At 42.4% G+C, this 17743-nt stretch overlaps 1 protein-coding gene across 3 annotated transcripts in view; it reads right to left on the bottom strand.

The window, feature by feature from the left end:
- Positions 1-1758: 1758 nt before the first annotated feature.
- The window catches only part of LOC140914908 (granulocyte-macrophage colony-stimulating factor receptor subunit alpha-like), a 32398-nt gene continuing 16413 nt past the window's right edge, over positions 1759-17743 (bottom strand). For all 3 annotated transcript variants that reach the window (XM_073353909.1, XM_073353918.1, XM_073353928.1), the window contains 5 exons: positions 11946-11981; positions 8864-8993; positions 7160-7259; positions 3342-3432; positions 1759-2407 (listed from right to left, as the gene is read on the bottom strand). In XM_073353909.1, coding sequence (XP_073210010.1) covers positions 2336-2407; positions 3342-3432; positions 7160-7259; positions 8864-8993; positions 11946-11981 — 429 coding nt within the window. In that variant the 3' untranslated portion in view covers positions 1759-2335. The remainder of the gene's footprint in view (positions 2408-3341; positions 3433-7159; positions 7260-8863; positions 8994-11945; positions 11982-17743) is intronic.

Below are 17743 nucleotides of genomic sequence, written 5' to 3'. Positions count from 1 at the left end.
CTAAGCATCAGTTCTGCAGAAAAGGACCTGGGGATTACAGTGGAGGAGAAGCTGGATATGAGTCAGCAGTGTGCCCTTGTTGCCAAGAAGGCCAATGGCATATTGGGCTGTATTAGTAGAAGCATTGCCAGCAGATCGAGGGAAGTGATTATTCCCCTCTATTCGGCACTGGTGAGGCCACACCTGGAGTATTGTGTCCAGTTTTGGTCCCCCCACTACGGAAGGGATGTGGACAACTTGGAGAGAGTCCAGCAGAGGGCAACTAAAATGATTAGGGGGCTGGGGTATGACTTATGAGGAGAGGCTGAGGGAACTGGGATTATTTAATCTGCAGAAGAGAAGAGTGAGGGGGGATTTAATAGGAGCCTTCAATCTGAAGGGAAGTTCCAAAGTTCCAAAGAGGCTGTTCTCAGTGGTGGCAAATGACAGAACAAGAAGCAATGGTCTCAAGTTGCAGTGGGGGAGGTCTAGATTAGATATTAGGAAACACTATTTCACTAGGAGGGTGGTGAAGCACTGGAATGGGTTATCTAGGGAGGTGGTGGAATCTCCATCCCTAGAGGTTTTTAAGGCCCAGCTTGACAAAGCCTTAGCTGGGATGATTTAGTTGGTGTTGGTCCTGCTTTGAGCAGGGGGTTGGACTAGATGACCTCCTGAACTCCCTTCCAACCCTAATATTCTATGATTCTATGCTAGGCCCATTACTGAATGAGGAGGGAAATACAATAACAGAAAACACAGCAATGGCTCATGTATTAAATGCCTTTTTTGTTTCAGTTTTCACCAGAAAGGTTAGCAGTGATTGGACAACTAAAAGAGTGAACAGCAGTGTAAATGGGGTAGGATTTAAGTAAATGATCTTTGCAGCAGCATTCTGAATGGATAATAGTGGGTAAAGGTTGCATTTCTTAATGCCAGAGAAAAAGATGGTGCAATAATCAAGTCGTAAGATCATGAGGGCCTGGATTAGAGTTTTAGCTGTGAGGATGGATAGAAAAAGATGTATCTTAGAGATGTTATGCAGAAAGAATCACCAAGATTTAGACATAGTCTGATGTGAGAACCTAAAGAAGTTTGGCTGCCAAACTCTTTAACAAGTCTCTACTTCGCATGTGTGAACCATGATTTTTCAAGGGTTAATAACTTGGCCAAATATGGGCTGATATTCATAAGGATGAATAAAGCACATTCCTGTCATAGAATCATAGAATATCAGGGTTGGAAGGGACTCCAGAAGGTCATCTAGTCCAACCCCCTGCTCGAAGCAGGACCAATTCCCAGTTAAATCATCCCAGCCAGGGCTTTGTCAAGCCTGACCTTAAAAACCTCTAAGGAAGGAGATTCTACCACCTCCCTAGGTAACGCATTCCAGTGTTTCACCACCCTCTTAGTGAAAAAGTTTTTCCTAATATCCAATCTAAACCTCCCCCACTGCAACTTGAGACCATTACTCCTCGTTCTGTCATCTGCTACCATTGAGAACAGTCTAGAGCCATCCTCTTTGGAACCCCCTTTCAGGTAGTTGAAAGCAGCTATCAAATCCCCCCTCATTCTTCTCTTCTGCAGGCTAAACAATCCCAGCTCCCTCAGCCTCTCCTCATAACTCATGTGTTCCAGTCCCCTAATCATTTTTGTTGCCCTTCGCTGGACTCTTTCCAATTTATCCACATCCTTCTTGTAGTGTGGGGCCCAAAACTGGACACAGTACTCCAGATGAGGCCTCACCAATGTCGAAGAGAGGGGAACAATCACGTCCCTCGATCTGCTCGCTATGCCCCTACTTATACATCCCAAAATGCCATTGGCCTTCTTGGCAACCAGGGCACACTGCTGACTCATATCCAGCTTCTCGTCCACTGTCACCCCTAGGTCCTTTTCCGCAGAACTGCTGCCTAGCCATTCGGTCCCTAGTCTGTAGCTGTGCATTGGGTTCTTCCGTCCTAAGTGTCATCACAGCAACACCCCTGCTGAATTTCCACCAGTGTCAAAGCAGGGAAGCACTAGAGATTGTCAATGAAAACGTTGTAAGAGGTTTTTTAATATGGGCAAAATAACTTATTTTTTTCCCTAAAGTTGTTCTAACAAATTACTGAGATGGATTTTTTTTAAACACTCCAAGAATATTCACCCTCAAGTAGACATGCAGCATGGAAAAGCTTCTGTCCAACGGATTCAAATTTGACAAAGTTATAAGAAAAGGGTCTTATAATGTAAGTGTTAGGCAGTATCTGTAGGGAAGAGAAAGGGAACGAGTGTGCAAAACATACAAAATTGCCATGAGGATTTGTAGTTGTTTGAGTTGGGGAATCCAAGTACTTCGTTTTGCTTTTAGAAGTTATTTAATTTCTTCAACAGTAGTTATTTCTTCAGTTTCATATTTTGTTGGTGGTAGATCCATACATTCCCTCTATTGAAGGGAAGAAAAAAAAATCTCCCTTTAGTTTCATGCATGAGATTAATTAGAGATTTACCACTTGAGACTTCAGTTTATTCATTTAATGGTTAAAGGTATTTAATGGAATTATTTCCTTTTTTTCCTTTAATTTTTCTTTATAATCCCACCTCTTGGTTATCAGAGAGTTATCATTAAGAGGAAAACAACATTGGGTATACCAGTATTATGATACCTCAAAGGCAAAATCAACATTACATTGTTTTGCAATGTAAAAGATGTTTCCAGAAAACAATAAATTAATATCTTCCAGCTAAGAGCCAGTCTTGTTTATTTCAACACTATTGACGTGATAGTCAAGAGCTAAATGTCAACTAGCCATGTCAAACTGAATAAAACCAAAGGAGATGATTTGAATACTGAACTTCTCTTTCAGTTCTCCCAGACATGGTAAAGAAAAATAAAGTTATTCTCAGTCTGTGAATGTCTCTCTGTTGTCTAGTTTTCTATTAACCCAAATAGATTGTAGATAAAGGGTGAAACACTTTGGTTCTTACAGTTTTTACTCAGGCAAAACTCCAATGAATGTGAATGGGAATTCTGCAGTCCTTACTCAAGCATATTAAGACGGTATGAAGAAGCAACACAGCAGGGCTGGCAAAAGAATTATCTTTATGTTTTGACCCTAATCACGTGACACTGGTCAGAATTACAAACATCTATATACCTGTAATTGACCGGTATCAATAGTCACTCAGCATTAGAGTGGGAGAACCAGTGGGCTGGAACAACTGTTTAACAGCACATAACACTGAACAACAGCAAAGAAGAATTCACATCAAACTGTTTTAATATTTGTAAATTGAAATGCAAACCTCGACTTTGTGCCAGACCTTCCAGTCTGTGATAGATCCTTACAATCAACAAATTTTACATAAGAAAAATGTACCTGTATATTTTTATCAGATAGTTGGAAAAGTTCATCAAATTTGTTTTTTGGCTGTGGAACTGGAGAAAACAACTTTTTCAAACTGCAGTATCTTTGGGAACAAAAAGAAATGGTGAAATAAAAAAAAGATGGGTATAGGACATGCACAAATATTTTCTCTTCTATTACATGTTTGAGACATTTCTTATTGTCCTTTTTCAAGGTACAGTGACTCAGTGGAGGAACTGAAAATTTATGCTTGGTTAGCGTAGAGTGGAGTAACATCAATTAATTGTTTAGAATTTTGATTACTACTACTACTTGCCTTGTGACTGGTTAAAAAAAAAAATCACAGAAATTCACTGTCTTCTAATACTAAACAAGGAACTTGATTAGAATAAGGAAACCATTTTAGGCCTGATTCTCCATTGCCCTGAAGTTTATGATGCCATTTACATAATTGCAAAGTAAATGTAAAATGCTATTGAATATGAATGATAGCAACTTACATTTATTTTGCATTAGTGTAAATAACCACACAGGTGGAGAATTATGCTCCTTATTAAAGTTCTTATGTTTCACTTGTAACCTTTTGCCCAAACCTTGCTCCACCTCTGTCCCACTGACCTGGCTTCCTGCTGCAGTGTTAAAGAAACAGTACAAATATTACTTGACAGGATTTAATATATAGGAAAGCATAGTTACAGACTTGTCACTGATTTCACTACTCCAGGTGTTTACTTATATAAATTAGATTGCAAGCTTTTTGGGACACAAAACTTTAGAAAAGACAATCTTTGTATGTAACTGCACCAAAAACTATGATAAAAGAACATTATTAAGATTACAAAGTTGAGCAGTGCAAGGTTAGGAAATGCCAGAATTAAGGTTGCCTGGGCAATCTTAGTTCTGCCCTCTTGTGTGCATGCATTACAATATAGTCTTTAATTACATAATCTCATATTATTTTGCAGAACTCCTGCCTCATTCAATTCACAGGATGGACCTGCTCAGGGTTGTGTAGTGAATGAGTGTATTGTGTGTAGGTTCCCTGGCTCATTTGTTGCAGAATTTGGAAAGTGTGCAGTGAATGAGGTAGGGCTCACAGGAAGAGAAAAGCTGGTCTCCAGGTTGAGGCAGTTGAATGATGCCCTCGAGAACAGAATTCTATCCCTTCCTCTGCCAGAGTTCCTATGAGATTCTGTGCTCACTTAAATCAAACTTTCCACAGGTGGTCACTAACTGTGTGTTCCACTTTTTAAGGGTACCTGACTTGAAATCCTTGCTCTGAGCTGCAGAAGTGCTGAGAACTGACAAATGCAACTGAAGTCAATGGAAGTTTCACTTTGAACACATGAAGTTCTACATAATTCTGAGTACTCAGAAAAATAAGGTCCTAGCTGTCTCAGATTGAGCATCCAAAATTAGTGGATAGTTATGACCTTAATCTCTCTGTGCCTCTTCTTCCCATCTGTAAAATGGGAATAAAATAGCCCCTTTCATCTCACAGGGGTATTGATGAAATAATTCATTAATGTTTATGAAGCACTCTAGTGAAGGTACTATAGTAATGAGCACCATGTAAAAGCCTATTTAAAAATCAGTAATTCTGTCTTTACAGCAGGATTAGAATATTGTGCAATAAAAAAGGCCTGGGACCCACAGACTGAATAATGAGGATAAAACAAAATACTGACTAGCGGTTCATTAAATGCACACCATTCTGTGCACTGAATGAGGCAGAGGTCCTGTGGAAAAAATAGTATGTATGTGGTCATATTAAAGACTGTATCATAATGCACATGCATGAGGTCAATAAATCAGGGTTGTACAAATTGCCATTTCCTAACTTCTGAGTGCTTGACTTTGCACATGAATGTGATTTAATGGATTTTTGGTGTGTAATTACCTATGATTTTTAAAAAGCCTGTTGAAAACCCCCCCAGAAATTCCATCATATGGCATCAATTGACATCTTCATGGGTCATCAGCAGGGTTGGAACCTTTCAACCTCCACCACATAGACCATTTCAGCTAATAGATAACTGGTACCAATAGTAGGTTGTTATCCTCTGTCGACCAACATTAGAGGGAGATGGGACACTTTGCCAGTGTGGTTCACAGATTTTGCTGACAGATTTTGCCGGGGGACACACTGGCCGCCGCTTCTCGCAGCCCCCATTGGCCGGGCTCAGCGAACCGTAGCCAGTGGGACAACGATTGGCTGAACCCGTGGACGCGGCAGGTAAACAAACCAGCCCGGCCTGCTAAGGGCTTTCCCTGAACAAGCGGTGTCCCAAGTCTGGGAAACACTGCTCTAGTGGGCACAGACTCTTCTGTCCATCCCCCACAGGCTTTACCTCTTCTTCCCCATTCCCCCCAACCTGTCCCTCTCCCAGTCCTTTCTCTATCCCACCACTGGCTACCAGTCCCATTCTCCTCACTAGCCTGTCCCAGTCTCCACTGCTTAGGCATCTGATCCCAATCCCAGCCTCTTTGTCCAGTAAGACCTAGTCACCATCCTCTCCAACTCCCAGCCTCCTTGAGCAGCCATTACCAGTCCTCCCTCCCCTTATGCCTCAGTTCCTTGTCCCCAGTTGTCTTGCTCAGCCAATCCCAGTTCCCTCCCCTGCTCCCAGTCTCTCTCCTGTGGCTTCTCATCCAATCTCAGTGTTCTCATCTCCCCTGGCTGATTGTCCCAGTTTCATTGTCCTGTTAGCTCCAGTTCTCCTCCTGCAGACAAGCTCATTGTCAGATCTCTCTCCCTTCCCCACACTTTCTCCTCATCCCACTGGTTTCCAGTCCCAATCTCACCCAGCTTCTCATCCAATCACAGTTTCCTCCCCACCCATTCTCTTCATCTTTCCCCCATTTCTCTCTTTGGCTCCCAGACCTAGTCTTGCCCAGTTAGGCCCAGTTTTTGCCCCCAACACTCCTTGTCCCGATCTATTCCCCTAGACTTCTCATGCAATGCCTTACATTGGGTTCTTGATCCCTCTGTGTTTGAATCAGACTACTCCCTTCTCCATGTTGCCTGAGTGCTAGCAGGGTGTCACTGAGAGGACAGGGGAGACAGGCTCCCTGATCTCAGTTCTGGTGTTCAGCCCCACTTCGTTTCAGAGCACCTGGGAGCTGCCATTATAGGGAATGAACCCCTGTACTCTTGGTCTGGAGCATGCTCCAGTCACTCTGTGGGGATGGTGCATAGGCAGTTGGGTCAGCATCAGGAGCTGTGAGACACTCAAGCATGCAGGTGAGGGTGAAATCTTTAGAGATTTCAGCTGTTAAGCTCTAGCAAGGCCCTACCGAGCATGTGCAAACCTCAGTTATTCAAAGGCTTATAACTAGGCCAAATGTTTGCAATTTTCACAGCAACAGCCACAACGGGTACCAGTCTGCCAAATTTCAAGTCCCTGCTCCAAAGCATGGCTGCATCAGCATTAGAGCTATCCAAAGAAAAGATCGCTGTTTTTGTTTTTGTTTATTTACAAATGCAAATCAGCATATTTTTCCTAGCCTAATTCTCTGAGATGACTGAACTGTTTTGGCTCACGTGAAAGAAAGAAAGAAAGAATGAAAGAAAGAAAGAAAGTTAATTCACCCTGATGCAGCATGGAAAATTTCTGTCCAAACGGCTTGGCAAAGTTATAAACAACTGAAAACAGGAGTCTTAGAATGGGAAGTGTCGGGCAACCTTAATAAATAGTGGTGGTACCAGTTCCCCCTAATATATTGCAATCCCTTTATAAATATCACCCTGCAAAAAAAAGATCAGGCAAAATTTAGACACTTAAAAGTTGTTTTGGGGGGGTATATCCATGTTTCACAAAAAGTTTTACCTTTTGCAGAGAAAAAATATGACCAATGCCACTAGGATTGTTCCAAGTGCTATGAGGAGTAAAACAATTGTAGCTGTAAGAACTGTATCATCTGGGTTACCTTAAAGAAAGACAGTTACAAAGGTTATACATTTTTTGCATAGTAAAGATGAGCACACATGGCTATGTCAAATAGCTGCTTAGATGACCGATAGCAATGAATGCCAGCATGACAAGCCTACTTGTGTAATCTGAAATACCTTTCAGCCTGATACTTTACTGAGTAAAGGATTCAGGAACAGATAGAATTTATAAATCCAACAGAAGGATAGATCAGCCAGGGCCATGTGTTATACCAGTAAAATAAAAACCAGCAGGATCTTATTAAAGGGGAAAAGGCAAAATGCCACATTTATTGTGAATACAGAAAGAATCATAGTAAGCAGTTAGTTATAGCTATAACATTCCATTCAATCTCATATTTATTTACACATTCATTCATACACACACACACACACAGAGGTTCTGCAAGGTTGTTATCATAGTTACCAGCCTTAGAGTTGCTCATGCCAAGCCACTGGCCAGGTGGCCTGGACATGAGGAGTGAGCAGGGCCTTGCCAGATGCTCATCTGATGCTCCTGGAAGTCGGTTTGCAGAATCAGACCCCAAAGTTCTCACTTGCTAGAGTCCATTTTTATAGGAATTTCTTCCTATGCCAGTCTATGGGAATTGCTTCATCATGCTGTTGCTGAATCAATCTGCAGAAGGCACATTCCTGACGGCTCTGTGCTGCCAGATGTTATCTTGTTCTTTGGTTCTCCCATCCTTGAGGCTGTTGGGTGGATTCCAGTCTGCCCTCCGGGGGTCCTCTGGTTATTTCCACTTGATGCCTTCTTCAGCCAATGGACACTGGATTCTTAGGCTGGCACCTCCCTGATCATTCAGTTATTATCCACACCAAGCATCATCCACATACATCCTCTATCTCTATTTTAATCACAATTGTTAACAAAGCGAGATGAATACAACAAAAGGGTGGGGAGTCTCTGGGTGCTGTTTCTGTTGTTACAGAGTATTGCTTTGAGTCTCTCTCTGTGTGAGTAGTAGTTGTTACAAAGAATTGCTCTGATAACAGACTCTGTTTTAGGATGTACTAACACAATTAGCAGCTTGCAAGTTTCACACATAGAGGGAGAGAAACAGTCCCAAAAACCAAGAGACCTCTTAATTAGTAATACCCTGGAATTTAAACTCTGGGGAATCAAACTCATTTGTGATTTTAATACAGAACTTCTTTAATATGATCCAACATATGGAGCCCAGGAGTTTCTGAGGACTCCATCAGACGACAAAAGAGGAGGAGGACAGGGATGAGGATACAGAGAATGAGGATGAGGAGGAGAGGACATGGTGGTGGAAGAAGAGATGACAACAATGAGCTGGTGGCAATGGAACATGTGTTTATGATATGCCACACTCATCCCCAGGGTAGCTGAGCACTTATTGCTGTTTCAGTCTTAACTCTTTCTGGCATTCATTACCACAGTATCTGAGTGCTTCCCAAATATTAAAAGGTATATGGTAATCTCCCTCACTTTCTTCTGAGCAGGTAGGAATAAAATATTTGAATCTAATTAAGATTTGTTTGTGTCTGTGAAGGTCAGACAGTAAGTGAAACAGGTAATTACCGAGGGAAAATTAAATAAAATACTCAACATCCTTACCAAACTCAATGGGCTCACTCCATTCCCCCCAATTCTCACTTATCCGACAAGTATCTCCTTTTGCTCTGATTTGCAAGGTGTATTTTTTTTCCCCATTGTAATTCTGAAATGTGTAGCTTCTTCTTGTTACCTAAAAACAATGCAATTATTAGTATTATTAATAATAACTACATGTATTATGGTAGTGCCTAAGGGCCAGCCAAGAATGCAGCCCCATTGTGCTAGACACTGTACAAACACAGAATAGTTAGACTAAGTACTTCTCTTCATTGTATATGTATATGTTAATAACATGCAAGTTTTCATTTGTTAATCCAAGCTTTACAAAGAGTATATTTGTGCCTGCTTATGTAAACAGAATATGGTTGTGACACACTGTACCTCATAATAGCACCCTGAAACTCCCATATTTATCATTCATATGTGGTTGTGATAGTTCATATAAAGCATGCCATATAAGATATCATATGAAAGGTCATGATCTGCTGAAACCCCTTGTTCTGTCCAAATATGTATATCATCAGTATGTATGAAGTTATGAGATTTTGTTGTATGGTTACTGAAATATACTGTAAATTTGCTAGTGACATACAAAGGACTCCAACCCAGGAGGGTGTTCAATGACCATTAATCAGCTGGGGACTTATAATCAAGGGATTTACAATTCAATGACAGTTGGCCAAGCACCACACAATGGGGACAGCTCAACTCTATGACTCAGTTGCACAAGGCCACACCAGGGAGATTGCTCAACCCAGTGACTCAGCAAAGCCCACCAGGACGTGTCTGGATAAGTGTCTTCTAGACACATGGACTGAGGATATAAAATAGGGAACAATGGCAGCATGCCTTTGCCTTTCTCCTCCCCTACCTATGCTGGGAGAAACAAGAACGCTGAGAAGATGTCCTCCCAATGCTATTCACTGTCTCTGCTAGACACTACTGTGTTTGAGTCCACCCAATAGCTCCTATACAGTATATCGTAAAGACCTACACTACTTTATGTTACTAGGATTAAGTTCCTTTAAGATATGGTTCTGCTAACTCTTGGATGGCTTTCTGGATTGAGATGAAGTACACAGGCCATATTCCTGTTAAGGTGAATATCTTGGCACATATTGGAACCCAACTCAATAAGATACTGAGGCTCCTAGAGAGCTTGAAGTTTTCTTTGTCTAATTTAAACTGTCCTAAGCTTTTGATGTTGGGTTTTTTGTTGTTATTTGTTTGCCACCATACACGGGAAAGTATTGCAAAGAAGGGAACACAATTTGTTTCCCACCTTTTGCAAAACGACATCAAATTATGATAAAGAGACATAATGTATTTTATTTGTATCAGTGTGTGTGTGAAACCAACAGAAAATGGAAGGTTTTGAAAGGTGTGTGGAAAGTTAGATAATGGTCTATCTTTGAATGAAGTACCTGATGTGCTAGGGCTGTGGTTTTCAGTCTGTGGTCCGCGGACCCCATGGGGTCTGAAGATTATATCTAAGGGATTCGTGAAAGGTTGTCATTACCATAGAACAGTCGTTTTCAACCTGTGGGTCTGCAAACTATGACTAAGATTTCCAAAGGGGTCTGCAGCTCCATGTAAAAATTTTTAGGGGGTCCATCCAGATTACATAAATCCTTGATTCTGGCCCAACAGTTTGGAATATGATATATTTAAGAAAACTGATACATAAAGATACCTTATAGTATGCTACTGTGACACTGAGCCAGTGAGGGTTAAGCAATCAGAAGGCTAAGTGACCCAAAATCAACCTTAAAGACATATTAGACAAGTATTGAAATGGTAAACAGGGCCATTCCTTGTAGATAGTTTTCAAAGCCATGTTAAAGTAGACTAAATTCTTTGAAATGTAAACCTGTATTGTTAGAGAATTAGAAGAAGATACTGAGTGTATTTGTCTTTGTTTACCTAGACCTTGTTAGATGTTTAAAATGTGCCCAGATTAGCTTGTGGATACTAAATGTCTGTTCCTGTCTGTTATTATATTCTATTGATTCAGGGATGAAAAAGAAATATTAACATTTATATGAAAACATTTAGATGAAACTTGGGGTGTAATAATATCATTACCTTTATTTCTCTTTGAAATTTGTAGTAAACTACCTATCAACTACTTGAATGGTTAATTACCTTATACTAATGAATGCAGCTAGTTACCAGTGTGTGCCTAGGAAATAGAGATTTACTTCAAAGCAACAATGTATATTACCTATTCTTCACCCAAGGAACGCCTGCTGTGTCATAGCCTGCTAGCAAACTATAAAAGGACTCTAGGGCCTGATACTTTTCATCTCAGATCTGCTTAAACTTTGTCAGAGGAAGTTCAAGCCGCAAGACTGAGATCTCCAGGTACCCTGGACTGCCCCGGAAAATTCTTATGGAAGAATTTGAACAAACTCTGTACATGGACTGGCTATTGGACTATAACCTATTAAACTGATTCTGGAAGGACTTTTTGCAAATCAGCAGCTCACCATTTCTGCTATGAAACTGACCTAAGAACTTTATTCATATCTATATGTATAATGATCTTTTAACCAAAGTATCTTTTTTTTTCTTTTTAAATAAATCTTAAATTAGCTAATAAGAATTGGCTGTAAGTGTGTACTTGGGTAAAATCTGAAATATTCATTGACATGGTGGTCAATATGTCCAATCTCTTGGGATTGTTAGAACTTTATATATGGTGAATAAGATTTTAAGTAATCCTCACCATATTTGACAGACTTGGCTATCTTGGTGGGAGCCAAAGTTTGGATTGTTTAAGGGGAACTCTATTTTAGCTTCTTGGTAACCAGTAAAGTATTACAGAAGCTGCTTGGTCTAATTGGGTGAATCTAATTAGAAGAATAAACCGTTGGTTTTGGGGATCGTCTGCCCCAATCTTTGCAGTTGACCCTGATTGAGCAATCTCAGCATGGCCCCTCCAGCGATCACGGTCACAGCTACTTGAGTGTTATACTGACACCAAAACTATTTAGGGACTAGTAACAATATTTTACACTGCACTAGACTAAATGCTAAGCCGGGACAAGACCATATATTAGTACGGGAAGAGAATAGTTACCGTATGAGACTCAGTGCTGCTTTCCTCGGAATTGGCCTGTAAAACAAAGAAAAATCTTTATTATTTTATTATTTGTTTTGTTACCCTGTAATAATCCATTTCTTTCTTTCTTTCTTTCTTTCTTTCTTTCTTTCTTTCTTTCTTTCTTTCTTTCTTTCTTTCTTTCTTTCTTTCTTTCTTTCTTTCTTTCTTTTCCTTTTTGATTATTTACTTGCTTGCTTGGTTCAGAAGAAGGTGCAAGTAGAATGTACAATATGTAAGATTCCAATATTATGCAATAAGTGTCCTCCTATCACATACAGATATCCCTGATTGTAATTAATGACTGGCAAACCTGGAGAGTTTGCTCCAATAACTCTCCTGAGTTTGGTTTCTATTCAAAGTTTGGGCTTCTTGCATTTCAGGTTAAAAAAGAAAGGAAACTTAAATCTTCTTTCTTTCTTTCTTTCTTTCTTTCTTTCTTTCTTTCTTTCTTTCTTTCTTTCTTTCTTTCTTTCTTTCTTTCTTTCTTTCTTTCTTTCTTTCTTTCTTTCCTTCCTTAGCTAAGCAATTGCATGATGCTGGTGCTGAATTAAAGTCTCCCTCCCCATTGCCCTGTTTCACTGAGACAACATAAAGGAAGAGGACGCTGAGGCTGAGGCTAAGTCTGCTTCCTTGGGTGCATATGTGGCTACTCTTGCTTGCCTTATGTTCTTTCTTCTGTAAGCATGGAGGCTGTTTCTCTCCGCTCCCCAAAAGTGACAGCTATAGCTCCAGAGCTCTTGAAGCTCTTCTCACATGTAGGGTTTCCCTGTGAAATATTAACAGACCAAGGGACTAATTTCACTTCCCAACTGCTGCAGGAATTATGCTCCCTTCTGAAGGTCAAGTCCCTGAAGACCTCGGTGTACCATACACAAACTGACGGTCTAGTAGAAAGGTTTCATAAGACCCTGAAGGGGATGTTCATGTGCTTTGTCAGCAACAACCCCAAGCAGTGGGACTGGCTACTCCTACCACTTCTGTTTGCCACAAGAGAGGTCCCAGAAGCCTCTAAGGGGTTCTCTCCATCTGAGTTGTTCTGTGGTCAAAAACTGTGGGGCATCTTGGACCTGTTGCGAGAAGGGTGGGAAGAAGAAAAAGTGGCAGCCTTAAACATGACCCAATACATCTTTAACTTAAGGGAGCAATTCAGAAACAGAGGGGTGTTTGCCAGGGAGAATTTGAGGAATGCCCAGCACACCCAGGAACAAAATTACAATAAGAGGGCACAGTTATGGACTTTTCAGCCAGGTGACCATGTTCTTCTTCTTCTGCCTTTAGCCAAGTCTAAATTAATGGCCTGATGGCAGGGTCCATTCGAAGTGATCAGGCAGGCAGTGCCCATGGACTTTGAGATCAAACTACCCAGGAGGAAGAAGGAAACCAAGGTCTACTACATGAACCTTCTCAAACATTGGAGGGCATGGGAGGCCCTGCTGATAACTCCTCTTCCAGCAAAACCAGAATTTGTACCCCAGGTGCCTAGCAGCAAAGCTCCAGCAACAGTACTAGGGGGTGAAGGGCTCTCTCCTGCACAAAGGAAACAAATCCTCCCACTAATTGGGGACTTTTTTGTGGTGTTCTCCAACCGCCTGGGGAAAACCGGTTGGTTCAACATCACCTAGAGACTACTGCAGGCCAGGCAGTCCGAGAAAACCCTAGACCCTTGTCACAAAGGATGTGGGAAATGGTCCGAGAGGAAGTACAAGCGATGCTGAAGATGGGGATGATTATAGAATCCAAAAGTGAAGCGAGGAGCCCCATAGTTCTATTTCCCAAGCCAGACGGTATGGTTTGATTTTGCATCGACTTCAGGAAGGTAAGTGCCAACACAAAATTCTACGCCTACCAAATGCCAAGGGTGGACAAGTTATTAGAATGGCTGGAATCAGTGAGGCACCTCAGCACTATCGACCTGACAAAGGCTTACTGGCAGATCCCTTGATCCCCTTCCTCACAAGAGAAAATGGCTTTGTCCACCTCTTTTTGGGCACTTGCAATATAAGACCATGCCTTTTGGTCTCCACAGAACTGTTGCTACCTTCCAACTGCTTATGAATAAGATCCTCAATCCCCACCATCAATATGCTGCAGCATACATCATCAGTATTGTCTACAGTACCACCTGGGAAGACCACTTACAGCATTAATAGGAGGTGTTAAAAGCGCTATAGGAGATATGACTTACAGCCAACCTGGCGAAATGTAAGGTGGCTGTGAGCGAAGTGACCTATTTGGGGTACTGCGGAGGAGGTGGCCTGGTAAAACTAGTGGTTGATAAGGTGTAGGCATGTCCTGTCCTCAAGACAAAGAGGCAAGTCAGACATTTTCTTGGTCTGGCAGGATATTACCAGCCATTTAGCCCCGGCTTAGCCACAATTGCAGCTCCACTTATGGACCTCATAAAAGGCAACAACCCTAAGAAAATCCATTGGGATCGCAAGTGCAAGGAAGTGTTCAGAGAACTGAAAACATGATTATGCCAGGCAACCATGCTCTTCAGCCCTGCTTTTTTTCTTGGGAATTCATACTACACACTGATGCCTTGGACGTCAGTCTCAGTGCCGTCCTTTCACAAGACTTTGAAGGGGGAGAACACCGGGTTCTTTACCTACGTAGGAAGCTATTCACAAGGGAAAAGTGGTACTCCATTATTGAGAAGGATGCATTCGCTATCCAATGGGCAGTAGAAGCCCTCAGGTATTACCCGTTGCATAGCTCCTTTTCCCTGATCACAGATCATGCACCCCTATGCTGGGTCCAGTCCATGACGGATACGAACCCTCATACAACCTTATAGTTTCTGAATACAATACTGGGTGGGAATGGACCATGCTAACATAGATTTATTTTCACAGATTGGGGATGGAGACAACTCAACCCCGAATGGTGTTCCCACCTTGAGGGGTAGGACATATGAAGGGACATGCTCTTACCCTGGTATAGAAGAGGCTAACTATCTCTTCTGTGCCTGTTCCATGCTAACAAGACACACCTACAAGGCTTATTCAGTCTGGTGTGGGAGGAGCTTAAAAGGGGGAAACCTACCACAGGAGGGGGCAGTAAACAGGAAGAAGGTTGCTCCAGCCAGGGACTGTTGGCAACAGAGGGAGTCCAGCCGAGGAGGAGACAGCCGCAAGATGCACCACTCCTGAAGCCACCCTGACTAATAGTAAAGCAATAAGCCCCAGGAAGAAGAGTAGAAGGTAAACCCCATGAAGGGGCAATAGATTCGGAGAGACTGAGCCCTTAGAGCAGACTCTCTAGGGGCTGCCTGAGAGGCTGATCCTTGTTCCAGCCAGACTTTCCCCTCTTGTAAAGGGAAGGGAAGAACAGGAGCCAAACTTCTGCTTGTGGGTGGTAGGCATAAGAACATAAGGCTGCAAAGAGATTCCCCAAAGACTGCCAAATGGGGAGAAGAGGAGGTAAATGACAGACAGTGGAACTCAGGGGGAGTCCAGGGAGCCTGTCCCTCCCCCCCACAAATCTATAAATGTAATTCAGATTTAACTGCTAATATTGAGGGAACAAGGTACTGGCTTTCTGACCTGGTAGAGGAGTCTTGTAGCACCTGAAAGACTAACAAATTTATTAGAGCATAAGGTTTTGTGGGCTATGACCCCTTTCTTCAGACATATGGAGTGAAAATTACTAGGACTGGTAGGCTCAAGGTCTAAATTTCACTTTGAACAGGATTAAATTCCTCCCTTAATTTTATATAATTATTCTTTGATCTGATACTCTGCCCTTCTAGTTATATTTTCCTGTTATGCTCTGGCACTGAGTTCCTTTTATATAACATCTGAAGGGCCCAATTCTTAAACCAAGGGAAGTTTTGCCTCAGTAAGTACTGATGGCTGGTCTAAACTGAAAAATTAGATTGCTCTTCTATATTGCTCAGGGTGTGAAAAACGTACACACCCAAGTTCTGTAGTTAGTTTGACCTAACTCCTGGTGTAGACCCAGATAGGCTGATGGAAGAATTCTTCTGTCAAACTAGCTACCACCTCTCATAGGGGTGACAACTCCAGTGACGGAAAATCCCCATCAGTTATACCTTTTTTTCCCAGGGCTGAATTTGGGCTTATGAATGTCACATCACAGTCTTGATTTCTCCTTGCTCCAAGTCCCAGCTAGTTGTAGTAACCCAGTGCACAGTTAGCATCACACCAGTTGAATACAGAAGGCATTAAAAGGTTGGTTAATTAGTGCAAATCCCTGTCTCCTGGAACAAACTCTTACAATCAATTTATCTCAAGTGGAATAAAAGTATAGTCCATACAAAAAGCTACTTTAAAACAATGTTAAATGTCCAAGTGAAGTGCTGAAAATGTCAAAGGTTGTCTATACCATGACCTTTATAATGGAAACACATAAACAGGTAGGAACATCGCTGGCACAAAGGACACCCCCTGCCAAATGCCATATATGAAATCACACACAAAACACCTGTGTTAAAAGAACTTTATGTTTACAAAGTCAAGCACTCAAAATGTAGCACAAAAATTAAAGTTCCTGTGCAAACTTAATTTGGCCCCTTTGTAGTATGCATTATGATACAGTCTTTAATTATTGATCACTACTAGCCCAGCACTAGAAGGGGATGGGACGCTTTACCAGTGAGTTTCACAGACAGTTGCTGATTGTAGAAGAATGTGGAGACTCTGGGATCTTGGGTTTCATTGCAGGCTCTGGAGGCAATTGTTCTTTTGTGGACAAAGACTCTTCTGCCCATTCCCCACAAACATGACCCATTCTGCCCTTCCCCCTCTAACCCAAGCGACTCCTGTAGACCCCAACACTGGCTGCTTATCCCAGTCCCATTCTCCTCACCTAGTCAGTCCCAGCCTCCACTCTTCAAGCTTCTGATCCCAATCCCAGGCTCCTTGTCTAGTAGGTCCTAATCTCACCCATCCAGACTCCCGCTCCAAGTCTCCCCCACACCCAGTCCTAGTTTTCTGCCCTGCTCCCAGACACAGTCTTCCCTTTGTCCAACCATTCCCAGGTCCTTGTCCTGACTCCTTGATCTGTCTGTCTCTCCCTGCAGCCTCTACTCACCCCCCACACATTCACATTCCCCATCCCTGATGGTTCCCAGTTCCAGTCTTCATTCCTGTGCTTCTCATCCACTCTGTGTCCTTACCCTCCATGTCCCAGTCTCCTTGTCCCAGTCTCTTTGTGCAGCCAGTCCCAGTTCTTATCCGGCACTCCAACTCATTGTCAGATCTGTCTCTCCTCCCCCCCACAACCTCCTTCTCTCTGCCCCATTGGTTCCTAGTCACAGTCTCCTTTCATCCAGTCTCAGTTCCCCCCCCGCCCCACACTCTCTTTCTTCCCCCCACAAGGCTTCTTGTCCCAATCTACTCCCCCAGGCCTCCCCTACAATGTCTTAGGTTGGGCTCTTGTGGCTTCTGCATTTGAATCTGAATTTGGCGTCTTCCTCCTCCACACTGGGAGGGCACCAGCAGGGGTGCACTGAGAGCACAGGAAAGGCAGCTGCCCAGCTCTCAGCTCCAATGTTCAGTCCCACCCTGCCTGGAGCAGCCAGGAGCAGCCATAACCTCATAGGCCTGTGCTGGAGCATGCTCAGCAGCTCTCTGGGGATGACACGCATGCACAGTCTAGGCAAAATTAGGAGCTGTGAGAGGCTCAGGTATGCTCAGTGCATCCAGCATTTAGCAAGTCTCTACTGAGCAAGTGCAAACTGATTTTTCAAAGGCTTCTCACCTGCTCAAATTTGGACAGATTTTCACATGGATGGTAAAAGGCACACCCTG

Source organism: Lepidochelys kempii, chromosome 1 (genome assembly GCF_965140265.1).
Source record: "Lepidochelys kempii isolate rLepKem1 chromosome 1, rLepKem1.hap2, whole genome shotgun sequence".
Classification (NCBI taxonomy): Eukaryota; Metazoa; Chordata; order Testudines; family Cheloniidae; genus Lepidochelys; species Lepidochelys kempii.
The sequence above is the reverse complement of the archived record's forward strand: the minus strand, read 5'-3'. Positions and strand labels throughout refer to the sequence as shown.